The sequence below is a fragment of the Phocoena phocoena genome, chromosome 9, assembly GCF_963924675.1.
Source record: "Phocoena phocoena chromosome 9, mPhoPho1.1, whole genome shotgun sequence".
Classification (NCBI taxonomy): Eukaryota; Metazoa; Chordata; class Mammalia; order Artiodactyla; family Phocoenidae; genus Phocoena; species Phocoena phocoena.
This window is the reverse complement of record NC_089227.1, coordinates 49,781,634-49,795,850: the sequence shown is the minus strand read 5'-3', so window position 1 is coordinate 49,795,850 and position 14,217 is coordinate 49,781,634. Positions and strand designations below refer to the sequence as shown.

General features: G+C 45.1%; 1 protein-coding gene across 1 annotated transcript in view; it reads right to left on the bottom strand.

Moving 5' to 3' along the window:
* CDK6 (cyclin dependent kinase 6) overlaps window positions 1–12,989 on the bottom strand; it is a 224,644-nt gene extending 211,655 nt beyond the window's left edge. Inside the window, exons 1-2 of the mRNA XM_065883455.1 lie at window positions 12,847–12,989; window positions 9,397–10,004 (exon numbers count right to left, since the gene is read on the bottom strand). Of these exons, the coding sequence (XP_065739527.1) occupies window positions 9,397–9,629 (233 nt within the window). The 5' untranslated portion in view covers window positions 9,630–10,004; window positions 12,847–12,989. The remainder of the gene's footprint in view (window positions 1–9,396; window positions 10,005–12,846) is intronic.
* Window positions 12,990–14,217: the final 1,228 nt, after the last annotated feature.

Below are 14,217 nucleotides of genomic sequence, written 5' to 3'. Positions count from 1 at the left end.
GCATCATCAACCTTAAGTTCTAGTCTAATGAACTCTTGGTTAGCTAAATTACCACTGATTAAACTTCACGGGCTTCAAATAATTCGTAATGACTAAAAGGATGTCGCAACTCTTTTTTGTGTCTTAATATGTAAGAAGTGTGTTATTTCAAAGAAGGGATGCTGTCCTAGTTCTTTAAGGGGACTTCCATAATTTAAATACACTTCATTCATGATCAACAACAACAGTCCATTCTAGCCCAATCTCTAAATCTATCTCTTGCTTTCTTATGGCTCAACACGAAAACATCCCATTTTTACCCAAGGCTATTTAATAACTTCTTTAGGTGATTCTACACAGTTGGAACATAGATGACATCATCTAAAACTCTCAGCTTGAAACTACTCAGATAGTTTCTTGATTTCCACCAGAAAGTTTTAAAATGTACTGCTCAGAGACAATAACCTAAAATTTTAAATGCAAAGACGTCTTTTGTTTTTCTTGTTCTGCTGCTGAACGGGGTTAAGTGTTAACGTTCCCAACTTTACACTTTTATACCTTCTAAAAGGAAAACATTTTAGGAAAAGTAAATGTTTTACACTAATCATTAGGAATACCTAACACAGAAAAATTTGAGATTACTTAGCAATCAAAGGAAACAAAATAAAAAATATATTTCACTAGAGATGACTGCCCCTGAAAGAGAACTGCTTCCTTTCTGTGGACAGGTCTTAATGACTTAAACACAGAATATATGAAAGGAAATTTGAAATGTCATAAGGCAGTCATGCCATAAGAGCCTCAGAAAACAAACAAGCAGCAATTCCAATGTGTAACCTCAAAAGGAATAATTGTTTGAGATTTTGAAATTAAAAAAGAGAGGGAGAAAGAACGAACAAAGAATTCAACTCCTCTTTGAGTTAATTTGAATAGTGAAATAAAAAAGAAATCATCAAACTCCCAACAATTTTGACAATCTGTTCTCAGGAGTGCTATGTCCTCAGACTTGCCCACAATAAATCCATTAGTGAATAGGATACAGTATTGGGTAAAGGCGACACAAATTACCAATACATAGATTAAAGATTGTACTTTACTATAATTACTATAAATCCAATACTTTTCAGAAATACCTAGTTCCATTCATACTTTCACATTGTGTGTGTGTGGGGGGGGGGATGAAAGCACTACCAATCAGCAATACAGATATCTGTGTACATGTCAGTTTCCTCCACAAAATTATAAACTACTCAAGGGCAGAATTTGTTTTGTTAATATCTTATATTTGTGTAATATTTGACCTTCATAGACATAATTCCATTTGATCATAGTAACTCTCAGGTCAAAAGAGTTGTAATAATTTCTATTTTACTGTGGGAAACTCCAGGTCACTCAGCTAATAGACAGAGGAGTCAGAATAGAATCAATTATTCTCTTAGTCCCTGACTGGGAACATATTTTAAACTTATTACAATGGAAAATTTCAATATATACAATTCAATATATACAAAATATATATATTCAATATATACAATATATACAATACAATATATACAAATGAGGAGAGAATAGTATAAAGAACTTCCACAGCTTCAACAATGTTCAGCTTGTTTCAGCTCTACCCCATTTTGAAACAAATTTCAGAGTTAATACCATTTTGGGGGTAAACATTTCAAGATGTAGGTAGTTTCTGTAATCACTGTCAATCAAGTTTAACAAAATGCTTAATACGGCAGATAATCAATAAATACTTGTTGAAAGCTATAGATCTTACATATGCTTTCAGACATTATTACCCAATTCTGACTAAAAAAAAATCAATTCTGAAATCCTAGATGGCATGTACTCATTCATTCATTCACAGATATTTATTCTGGGCTACAAGATGCTGGCCACCACGCTAAGTGCTTGGGATACAGCAAGGAACAAGAAAACAAGGGTTTTTCCAGTACAGAAAGCCAAATTAGTGGGGAAAAAAAGTAAAAGAATTCAAGCAATTGATTAAAGTGTATCCAGAATACCCTACGTTCTTACACTTAAAAATGTGCAAACCGTTTTCAACTTTTACTGAATGTGTGCACATTTCCTAATGTTAATGTCTTCTCTACAGTATGTAAATTAAGTCCAAGACTGTACAGTTAACTATGGGAATTACTTAAATTTTAAAACTCACTTTAAGAAAAACTATAAAGATTGGAATAAAACAAAAATGAAACTTTCTCTTTTCAGTATTTATTATCCCCAGGAAACCAAGTAAGCATAACCCAATATACAGATCCATTTTCCCTCTTTATTTGACACTCCTTAGTATTAACATTCATGTGATGGAAACAATCCACGTGGTGCCTTACTTAGTAACTGGACGTCCTTTCCATTATTTCATTCACTTGTTCATTTATTTCCACTGGATGTAGAATGTAAACAGACATGACCCAAAACACATTCCCTGCCTCAAGGAGCTCACAGCTGGGCTGTGGAAAATGGTGGGTGGGGGGGGGAGATTAATATTATATCTTAAATAACAGACATAATAATATTAAAGAGCAGACATATACTAAGTGCCATAAGGGAGGGCCAAAGTTGTCAGGGTTCAAAGGAAACAGAAATTTTATCCAAATGAAGGTACTAAGGAGTACGCCACACACACAAAAAGGTGGCATTAGAGCTTGGTTCTGACGGATGCTTCAACAGGTGGAAAGAGTGGTACAGGGAGGAACACTGTGTACACATTCTGAGATCAGCCCCAACTAAAGTCGAAGAGGTGATGGCAAGGAGCATATATATGTAGGGGAAATGGATTAGTCAGTCGGACTGTAGGATACATGCAGCAAACGCACACGAAGAACACAAGGAAATCCGATCAAAGTTGAAGCTAGTACTAAAGACGAAAAAATGGACAGTCACAGGGAAAATTTAAAATATCAATAAGTATTTGAATGCTCTTATTATATAGCCTTGGTATACAGATACTGTACAGTTAATACCAATAATCTCCCAGTGTTAGGCGGAGACACCTACTAATGCTATATGCAACTCTAAAAGGATGAAAAGTTCTCATCTAAGGGGTCTATAATTTAATTTATTCTACATCATTCATTCAGGAAACATATTGGGCAACTAACAGTATGGACACTGTTATTTAGGAATATAAAAGCTACACACAATCCTTGTTTTCAAGTCAGCAAACATAAAATCATTAAACAAAATATTTTTCTATCCCAAGGGAATGTTTTCTAATATGCAGTGACCATTAGTCATCCTGTTCTGTTAACACTGGATATAAACCTGCGTTTGAACCTTAGTTATCCTCAGTTTGTATCTACAATGCATATAACTAAGGAATAAAATAGCCCACTAAAAATAAGACAATTCTTTTATGCATTTACAAAACAATTCCTACACAGGCCAAAGGGGGTTGGTTTAGGTTAAACCTAAGACCTTCTTCAATGAAAAAAATTCTTATACTGTGATTCTAACTCTACTGAACTAAAATCCTTTAGGAAGGGTAAATAGGAATCAATAATTAAAATGCCTACTTAAATGACAAAGTCAGTTATTGTCCAAATTTAGGTAAACTACTAAGTGTTTAATAATGATTCCATCCCAAATAGACTTCCAGGCTACTACTGCACACTCACACAGATTCCTGCCACATGCCTTAAGATGCCTTCATTTCACCTCAGTGGAGAGCAGTTACATGTGCAGCTGGTAAAACAAAATCAAGTATGGTAGCACACTGGTGACATTCAAAACAACTGCCCAGTGGCTCTTATAAAACTCCTTCCTCTGACTGCTCACCTGCCCGTCCCAGTAGACTTAGCATCTACAGAACACCACTCAAATGGTAACCTTTATGTAGGCAGGCTTGTTACCAACCACCTGTGTCCATTTTCAGTGCTACCTCCTGGCCCTTGAACATAGCCCAACATTACCAATACTACCTTCTTCTACTGCCACTCCTCCTGCACCCAGATTTCATCCCTGCTATGTTCTACCACAGCAGGAAGCTCACAATTAATTTCTTTCCTAAGAAGACTGAGAAGCTTATCTGAACTTCATAAGAAATAGAAATCATGTTACTAGTTCTTCAAGAAGCATGGGTAAAACATATTTGCTTAGGTGTCTAGAGGTTGTTATGCTACCTAATTTTCAAGTATTATGGTATTTATTTCACTAAATGGGTATTAGATGCCAGAGCCGCATTATGTAATAGCTCATTCATATGACGAGTTCCAAGCATTTAGATGTTTTAACTATTCTGTCTAAAATGAATTCAATATTATTACTTAATTATTTAACTACATTATTTACCCATATTATTATTTAACTCCAGCTATTTAAATAATCATAGTTATTACCCAACTTCCTTAAAAGCAGAATTTAATGGATAATCATCACACTTTTTACAGATTTACTTCAGTAAGGCATACTGCAGAATTCAGGAATTTCCTGAGTTGATATGTCATTTATTCCTGGCAAACTATCACCTTTGTCTACATATAGCTCATATTTTCCGAACTAGAAATGTACCCACTTGAGTTAACTTCTTCCACCAAACAAAAAGAATTATTTTAAAATTGCTACTCAGATTTTAGAGAAAGTCAATGACTTTAAAATGGCATGACAGACAAGCTGCCTGATCTCTGGCCTTTAGGTTCTTTATCTATAATATAAAAGGGTTGAAAGACTTCCAAAGTATCTTTCAACCCTAATATTCATGAGTTTCCAACGACACAGTGTGAGTACTGGATGTTTTGTTCTTAAAAAACATTCCTAGAAAATCATCAATAGTGAGGCATATTTTTTTAAGGGTAATTTACTTTTAACAAGGAGTCTATTTTCATAGATATCCATTTACCCTTGTCTTAAACATAAGAAAATACACCAAAAGATATTCACATTTATACAAGTTTCCCTTTTAGAAGCCATTTTCTCTTTGATAGAGAACTTCTAGTAATTCCACGGTGATAATAGTTGTGTAAAAAGGATACAGTGCAGGGCTTCCCTGGTGGCGCAGTGGTTGAGAGTCCGCCTGCCGATGCAGGGGATACGGGTTCGTGCCCCAGTCTGGGAAGAACCCACATGCCGCGGAGCGGCTGGGCCCATGAGCCATGGCCGCTGAGCCTGCGCGTCCGGAGGCTGTGCTCCACAACGGGAGAGGGGAGAGGCCACAACAGTGAGAGGCCCGTGTACAGCAAAAAAAAAAAAAAAAAAGGATACAGTGCAATCAATGGCAACAATTCAGCACTACCAAGTTCTGCAGGAACAAGGAAAGGGCAGAACATCATTGTGAAAATGTGTATTTACTAAATAAGCTCAATAAATTGGGACCTTCTCAGGAACTGTTAGAGAATGAAAGACCAAACATACTTTTCACATACTGACATTTAAAAAGGCAATTTAAACCCCTGCTTTTCCTGCCTTCACTGAGACAAGCCCTAATAAACATATTATCCACCTACAAAACAACACTTTTATTCAGGATTCCCATGAACTAACCCACCTGAGGTTATGACCTAATAATCATTGAGCTGCATGCATTTTTCTGGCGTTTTTAAGCAGTGATTAAATATGCTAATAATCATAACTTAACATATTCAGACACAAGTTTACTCACTGAAATACCATGAGTTTTAGTTTCATGAACCAGCACTTGAATTTGAATTACCTTTACTGCTACACTAACAAATTTAATCCCTGGAGACAACACTGACAGCACTTACCAGGACTTTGCAGTGACATGATACTATCATGTACGGGGTTTTGGTGATCATCTTACTTCTTCAAACACAGGGGAATTACTTGGGAGGAGTAGCCAGGTATGATTTACCCAAGTATCTTTCCCAGCACCTAACCCCACGTTTTTTAAACAGTAGGTCCTTTCCTAAATCCCTGTTGAGTAAGTGGAGTTCAAATGTTCGTATCTATTAATTACATGTCAACGTCTTCTTATACAGATCTCTTTGTATGTGCCTAAAGTGAAATTTAATCCCCCAAAAGCATTTGATTCTGATTAGTGTTTTAGTTATCTAACTATTCAATCGGCAAATTCAGGGTAACCAAATTACCACAAATATTAGTTGCTCTGAAAAAAATGGTTAGCTTAAATATAGCAAAACAAGCCAATGGAAATAAAGAGAACTGAATTTTTAAAAAGATAAAAGAACTGCTCATCCCATTACAAGGTTAAGTTCTGTAAATGTAGAGACTTTTTTTGACTTGTTCACTGATGTATCCCCAGCTTCCAGCACTGTCTGGCAAATACTGGGCCCTCAGTAAATATTTGATGAATGAACAGATTGCTGATAAAACATATTATTTTATCTACTATATATATTTAGTTCAGAATGTAAAATAGGATTCGTTTGTGGAGTGCAGAAGCTCTAATGTAAGCTGATACTGAAGTGTGATTCTGGCAAAGTCTCCAGGATTTGGGATTACCAACTGCAAAATACAAGTAAGTCTACATCCCAGACACTGACTGGCTGATCGAGCCTGGGCCTGGGATATATCAAGCACAGGTAAGCAAGAATTTCAAGTTATCATCCCTGTGCATGCAGGCAGTACCAGTGCCAGCAATAACAAGACAGTTTTTCTGGCAAATCCATCGAAATTAAATCTTAAACTTTTGAAAAATGAATATGTTTATTATGCTCCTTCAAGCTTAGAAGCTTAACTATCTGTGGGAGGTGCCTATGATCATGATCAATTACTTGTGACTTGAAGGCACTTATTAAGGCGTCTGCCCTTTTAAGAAACCTTTAAAGAACCAGCCATAGGACTGTAAAACGGATCCTGCGGGACAACAATAAATCACAGGTTTGGGGGCCCAACTTTGACAACTCTCCCTTGGAAGGAAAGAATTTGTTGTCACCTGTGCTTGACTTCCTGATCCTGCCTGAACAAATATCAGCATCCTCTAAAATCTGAATTCCTAGTCTAGCTAAGACTAGGGGGCCAGTAATTGCCCCAAGGCAGAAGTGGAAGAGAAGAAACAGGAAGGAAACAAAACGGAATGGAGATCTGCAGCTCGTGAGGATGACATCATCAATAATTTTCTGAAGTGTCACTGAATTTCATGGCATTTGACTGATGGTCTCTTCTGACAAACTACAGTCTCATTATATTCAAGGAGCTTCTTGGTTCCAGAGCCTGTAATGTCTGGGCTTGAGTATGACTTGTTCTACAGGAAAGGTCAGGTGAACTGAGGCCTTACTGGGAACTTTCTCCATGGCAAGGGCCACGCTAACCTGCCTGAACACAAATAATACGTGGACATTTGAAGCATTCTTAAATTTACGAAGTGTTTTCATATACACTATCTCAGTTTCTCCTCACAATTCTTAAGAGGTAGATGTCATCATCACCACTTAACATGTGACATAGTTTTAGAAAATGATGCCTTTGTCTTCAACTTGTAAGTATAGTCTCCTAAAAATTCTCAGTATAGAATCCAAGACATGGGTTAGTTAGAAATCTGTAAAGACATGCCAACCTCAAGAGAATAAATCAAGAGAATAAGATGGATTAGCCAAAATCTACCAGCACAATGACAAAAACCACCTTCCTTTGTCACAAGAATAAATTGTGTTTTTTAAAGGATGTTACACCGGGGTGCCTCTGTAACACTGCTACAATTGGAAGAACATGATTTTATTTATATACATGATAATCATCCTTAACTGGACACTATCCAAAGGTAACAGACAAAATAAAACAAGAACTTTGGACCTACAATTCTAGTGGTGGAATTCACCCTTTGGGAAGTGTCTAGGTGATTCCACTAGGAAGATAACTAAGTTACAGGGGACAAAATGTACCCTTAACTTTTCTCTCCAATATCACAAAAGACTCCCCAAAAGGGTTTTTGTTGTTTTTCCACAAAGAAAACACACACACAAAAGGTTACCTATTGCTTTTATTTATAATCCCATCTTCCTAAAACACTGATTCCCTCAGTCTCATTATCTTTTGTCCCTCTCTTCTTTACTGGCTAAAATAGAGGTATATTAGGGTCCTGTCATTATAGCCATTTACTACTTTATTTAGGTATTTATGATTCTTTGCTGCCTTCTAGCCTGAGTCTGACTGTGTCAGGAACAAAGCACAACACAAATCATCCAACCTGGGATAAGAGGAGACAAGCTGAAACCTCCCAGGAAGATTCTGTAGATACCTGGGCTCCCTGAAACTACAGAGGGCTTGGTATTTCAAAGGTCAGCCTTGGGTCTCTCCACTTTGATGACTAATGTTAAACTGTTTGACCTTTTTACAAAAATATTTAGCTGTGCTTATTTACATAATTTCATCCACAGCACACATACAGTAGTAGACACATATTTGTTGAACAGAACCCCTAGACGGATGAGAAGGCAGGAAGAAGACCTCAAGACCTCCTTTTTGGAACATACTATCTTAGGAGTTGAGAAAGGTGAAATCACACCCTGATTTGTAGAAGTTTCTGGGCATTCCTTTTCAGCTTAAAACTATGCACCTCTGTTTTAAAAAGAAAAGGATGACACACCACACGATGTCAAACACACAATGGGGAAATTCCAGGATCACTAAGAAAACATCATTATCTTAAGTGACACACACTTTGGTTTAATACTGGTTACCACACAAGAGAGGCTATAAGTACTGGTGCCTCCTCACCCACCAGCACAACCCACCCAGGAAAAGAAAGGGCAGGACCTTTAGAATATAAAGATTCCACAACCTGGACTCACATCTGGCCCTTTGGAGAAGGAGTCTAAGGACTATGCTGGCCCAGAGACATAAAGTAATGCAAACAGGTAACATTTTGGGAAGAAATTTTTTAAATGACACAAACTGGGCATCAGCACTGAAGTCCTCAGACCATCAGAAATCCTTATTATTATGCAACGTTAATAAAAAGAAACTGTGTGACTGGCAAAACTATTCTTAAAAGTTTCTGTACTTTTAAACCTTATTTCTACTAGGCCCCGACAATAAAGCTTTCTTTCTACTAATTATCACCATATCCTCAGACCTCTCACTCATTCTCTCAAAAATTCCCCCAATGGCCATGGAAACCATGCTGGGGCTGGAGGGGTGCGTCTCAGGTTGGCCTGTTCTGTCCCTAAAAGACGCCCATCTTTCTGGATGCCTTTCAGGGTGGGCAGGGAGAAAACACTTAGAACTTGCACAGCGGCAAGGAGGCCTGCGCAGGTCACATTTTATGACTTGTCTTTCTGTTCGCTGTCTGGCAAGGTCACCGGCTCTGGCTCGTGCCTCTGTGGACAAAACTTACTCTCACTCCGTAAGGTCAACGGGTCGCGCCGGGCCTCCCTAGCCGCCCCCCTGCCCCTCAATCTTCGTGGGCCCCAGGATCCCAGTCCCGGCCCTCCCACGGCGCGCGGCCCCAGACGGCGCGGGCACCGCTCCACCGCTCACCTGACCACGTTGGGGTGCTCGAAGGTCTCCAGGTGCCTCAGCACCGCCACCTCGCGGATGGTAGAGAGCGGCATGCCCTCCTCGCCGGTCTGCACTCGCACGCGCTTCAGCGCCACGAAACGGCCTCCGTTCTTCAGGTCCCGGGCCTTGAACACCTTCCCATAGGCGCCCTCCCCGATCTCCGCCACGCATTCGTACTGCTGGTCGGCACGGCTCAGGCCGTCCTTCTCCATGCCGCCCGGACGCCGCCCGGCACGGCGCCGCTGGGGCGGGCGGGGGGCGCGCTCGGCTCGCTCGTGGCCGCTGCTCGCCTCCTCCCGGACCCCACGGCCCGCTCCCTCGCGCCCTAGAGCTCGATCTCGCTCTCTCTCACCCCGCCGACTACCGCGGTCCGGCGCTCGGACTCTCGCGGCCACCGGGGCTGGATGGAGCGACCTCCCCGCGGGCGGGCACAACCCTGGTGCCGCCGCTGCGAAACTCCGCCTGCCGAGTCGCCGAGGAGCAAGCCGATCCCTCCTCTTCCCTCCCCGAAGCTCAGTCCTCTGTTCAGGCACCAAGGCGATTACATAGTCTTTGCCCGAGCGCGTCTCACTCCACAGTCCTTCCACCTAAAAGAGGAGACGGGAGGACAAGAAGAAAGTGTAATCAGACATCCCAGGCGCCTTCCTCGGGGTTCCTGTAGACACCCCTCCTCCTCCTTTACGAAGCCCCCTTCGCTACCCTCTGCGAGCTCCTGCCCTCTCCCAGGCCGCTTAATCCTTCCTGGTTCCTCCGAGAAAAGCGAAGTTACTTTTCTTTCCCTGCAGAGCTGGAGCCGTCTTCGCGCGGAGAGGTTGCAGGGGCCCCTCGGGGATGAGCGCGGGGCGCGAGACGCAGTGGAACGAGAGGGGGCGTGCCAAGCAGCCCAGAGTGTGCCGGGAGCGCGGGGGAGGGGAGGCGCCGGGCACGTCAATGTCACGGCTTAATATTTATCCTTATATCATTGTGCTGTGCTGCTACCCTCCCCGCCTGCCCAGGCCTGGAGGTGCAGGGAGAGGGGCTCCTGGGATGCCGTGGGGCGTTTCGGGGTCGTGCACAACCTGGTGTGGAGAGACCGCGGGTCCACTGGTGTGCGGCCGCAGAATGTGGGTGGGGGCTCCCAGGACCCTGTAACCCGAAGCTGGGAGTGTGCGAGAAGGGGTGGTCAGACATCTGCTCGGAAATTGCTTCCTTTCTTTCCACTTTCAGTTTTTCTACGAGGACACATTTTAAAACGACTTGCACACACAAATGGTCTTTTTAGGGTAAAGGAATCTGGATTGGAAGCGGAATTCTTCCTCCGACCTAGAGGACCTCCCTGGTGGAGACCCATCAGGTCGGGGAGGGCTGGAGCTCCCGCTCCTCGGGGGTGGGTGAGCGACAGGGCCCTGGGGGTGGGGTGGGAAGTCGCCCACGGGACCCTAAGAGTGGGAGAAAGAGGTGTTCACCGCACTTCAGCTTGTCGTCTCCTTGGAGAACAACTTCAGAAGGAAGGCAGCATAACCGTGACTCGCCTAGAAATTTTCAACCGATTGAACCTGAGCAAAACTCAGCCTCCCCTTAAAAGGGGTGGGCGAGGGGAGTAAATGCTGAGCCTCCAGGGGAAAGTGAGAAGGGGTTGCGCCCTTGAGGCCTGGACTCGCGAACTCTTCCCCACTCCCAGGGTCGTCCCCAAAGTAGGCAGCAGAGGTGGCTGCTCCATTCCCCTTTCGGCTTAAGGCCGGGTCCGAACAGCAGCCAGTGGCCCCCCAGGAGCCCCCCACACAACAAAGCGGGGTGGGTAGGGGACGACGCACTATCCCTTCCCATTCGGCTGCAATCCAGGACCCAGGGAACCTCCTCCCCACCGCCGCTTTGGCCTCGGCCGGACAGTCGCCACTACAGCCGCGTGTCCGAAATTCTCGGGGCACCTCGGAATTACCTGCCCGGCAACCGCTGGCGCGGTCGCCTTCTGCCAGGCGTTATAGAAACAAAATGCGTGACCCCCACGGCTTGCGGGCGCAGGGGCCCGCAGCGAGGGCAGAGACCCTCACACTCACTCTATTCAAAACTCTCCTTAAAAGGTGAAGGCGAATCCTGGGGGAGCCGAGGAACAAGCCCCTAGAGCCAGCACCGCGGTCTGAGGCAGGCCGAGGGCCACACAGGTAGCTGAGGAGCCGCCGCAGGCTGCGCAGCCCGCCCCCTCCCGCGGCCCCCCCTCCCCTCCGCTCCCCAGTCCTGACCGCCGCTCGGCAGCGAAGGAAGCGTCGGGGACGTCCCACCCCCGCAGGGAACTGCGCCCGCTGCCCCCGCCTGGCCCCGCACCGCCCGCCCCGGCTCTCCCCCCTCGCTCCCCGGACTGTAGGCTCCGGCGGAGAGAAACGGGAGCAGCAGTGCCTTTTCCCCCCCTCTCCTCCACTTTTTTTTTGTTGTTGTTGTTGCTTTCCCACGCTGGCTGAATGTGTCTTGACCCCATTTCAAAAAAGTTTGACATAGTGCTTCAACATTTCCGCATTCCTCCGCGACTACAAAGGCTGCAGCCGCCTCCTTCTGCTTTCTGTCTCTGCTCTCTGTCTTCACACTCAATGAAATCCTTCATGTGCCTCTCCCGAAGCCTGCCAAGCACCGCAAGGGTCGCCACCAGCGCAGCGACAAGAGGCCGCACCGGGGACCACGACTCCCGCGTGTGCGCACAAGTAGATGCGCCCACGTGCACACTGACGGGCGCGGTGCTGGGCCCGAAGGTGCTCACCCCGGGGCGTGCGTTTTAACTTCGATATTTTAAATTAGAAACGTAAACTGGGAAACTAAAGCAAGCGTGCATCCTTGCGGGGCTTCCAGCCTGGGCACTGGCCGCCTGCGTGCACTCCTCTAAGTGTGCATAACACGCCCGCAGGGGTTGCCAGCAAGAAGTCTGCGTTAACATTTATCTCTTAGTGGGTAAGGTGGAGCCCACACCGTACCTCAACGAGCTTTCGGGGGACATAAACATAAGGCACCGAAACACATTCTCCCCCATGGAATCCGCAACAGCAGTGCATTTTAAACCCTAAATGTGGATTATTATGTGAGTTTCCGAGTAGAGTTTGAGTTCCGTTTGAAGAAGCTGGATAAAAAGTGTTTGTGGGTGCGTTTGTGCTCAAGGCTATGTGTGAGCTGGCACAGGATCTCGGTGTTGGGGGTCGTCCCTCGTGTGGCGTCCTAATCTGGCGTCCTCTGGCCGGATTAGGAGAAACTCCTTTAGCTCCCCAAAACTAGCCCCCATAACTACCCCGCCTCGGTTCGTAAGGGGTTAACCAAAGCCTATTCCGAGAACCTACCGCCCCCCCCCCCACCCGGTCCCCGTCCCCCCTACCCACCCTCGCCTCCGACACCGGCCAAGCCTCCAAATCTCCCCCGGGGACCCTCCCCCCCGACCCCGCAGCCCACCCACCCAAGCGCACAGCTCCTTACCTGAGGGGCCCGGCCGCGTCGGGCCTCGCGAAGGGGCTGCGGGTATCAGTCCGACCTTCACACGTGTCCACGGCGGCGCGGAGCAGGTAACCCGGCTTGGAGGAAGGAGTTACCAGCACTCTCTTCGGCGAAGGGGTGGGCACTGCGGCGGAGGGAGGAGGGGCGGCGCAGGGCGCCGCCCGCGCCGCTCGCTGGGGGCGGACGGGGCTGCGGGGCTCCGGCCGGCGCTCGGGGCCCGAGCTGGGGAGGCGACGGGGGCGGGGTTGGGGGCCCCGGAGGACGACTCTGCCGGAGACCCTCCCGGCGGCAGGGTTGGGGGCTCGGCTCTCAGTGGCAAGCGAGTGTGCAAATTAAAGCCTTCCGGAGAGAGGGGAGGCGGCCGAGACCCGGCTGTGCTCTGAGCCTCCCCGCTCCCTAGCTCTCTGCTCAGAGTGGGGGGCGAGAAAGAGGGGGGAGTTCAATGAAAATTTCCGGCTTTCACTGCAACTGGAGTGAGGGATCTTGCGACTAAAATAAGAGGCGTGAGAGGGCGAGTGGGATGTGTCGTCGGGAGTCGGCGGAGTTACCAAACCCAGGGTCGCCCAGAGTTGGGGTTTTGACAGAGTGAGGCGGGCTGGGCGTATCAGCAGTCTGTGATGTAGACGGATGGGAAAAACACAAAACAACCAACAATAATTATGAGGGGCTGGTGGGGATGGTATATACCAACACTTTCCAAGAAACTGAAAAATCAGACCAAAAAAATAACTCTCCTCTATTAAAAAAAAAAAATTGGCAGGACGCCTTGCAGAAAAGAAAATACTAATCTGTCCAAGCACTTTTCACTTTCAGCATGAGCTACATTTGTTTTGTTTTCCTTCGCTTCCTTTCGGCCTCACAAAGCCCTATCTTTTCCTTTTGGACAGAGGATATGACTTGGAAATTGTCAGGCACTCTTGTGGTTAACGATCTACTTGAAGGAGCTGGCCGGTTCACAATAATTAAGAGATTAGCAAATGCTGAGGGTTCACTAAGGTATTTCTGGGGAGGTAAAAAGCCTGAAATTGATTGTAAATAACAGAACTGCAAGGTAATAGACACACACGCACACACATACAAAGAGGAGACAACACGATTCGGTGGGTGCTCAGTTTAAATGCATTATTGGAATTCTGAAATTTGAAACCTTGTAAGAATGTATACTTTACCTGCTGAGAAAACCTGAATACAGTTATTTCAGGTGAAAATGAGATTTTGGAGAAAAATAAAAGTCTTCTAGACTTTCTACAGTGATGTAAAACAAAACTTAAAATAGCTATTTTTTTGGAAAGAATTCAGTGTTTTCCAAAATCTCTTTCTGTAGAATACTTGAAACCCTTTAAATATCTTAAT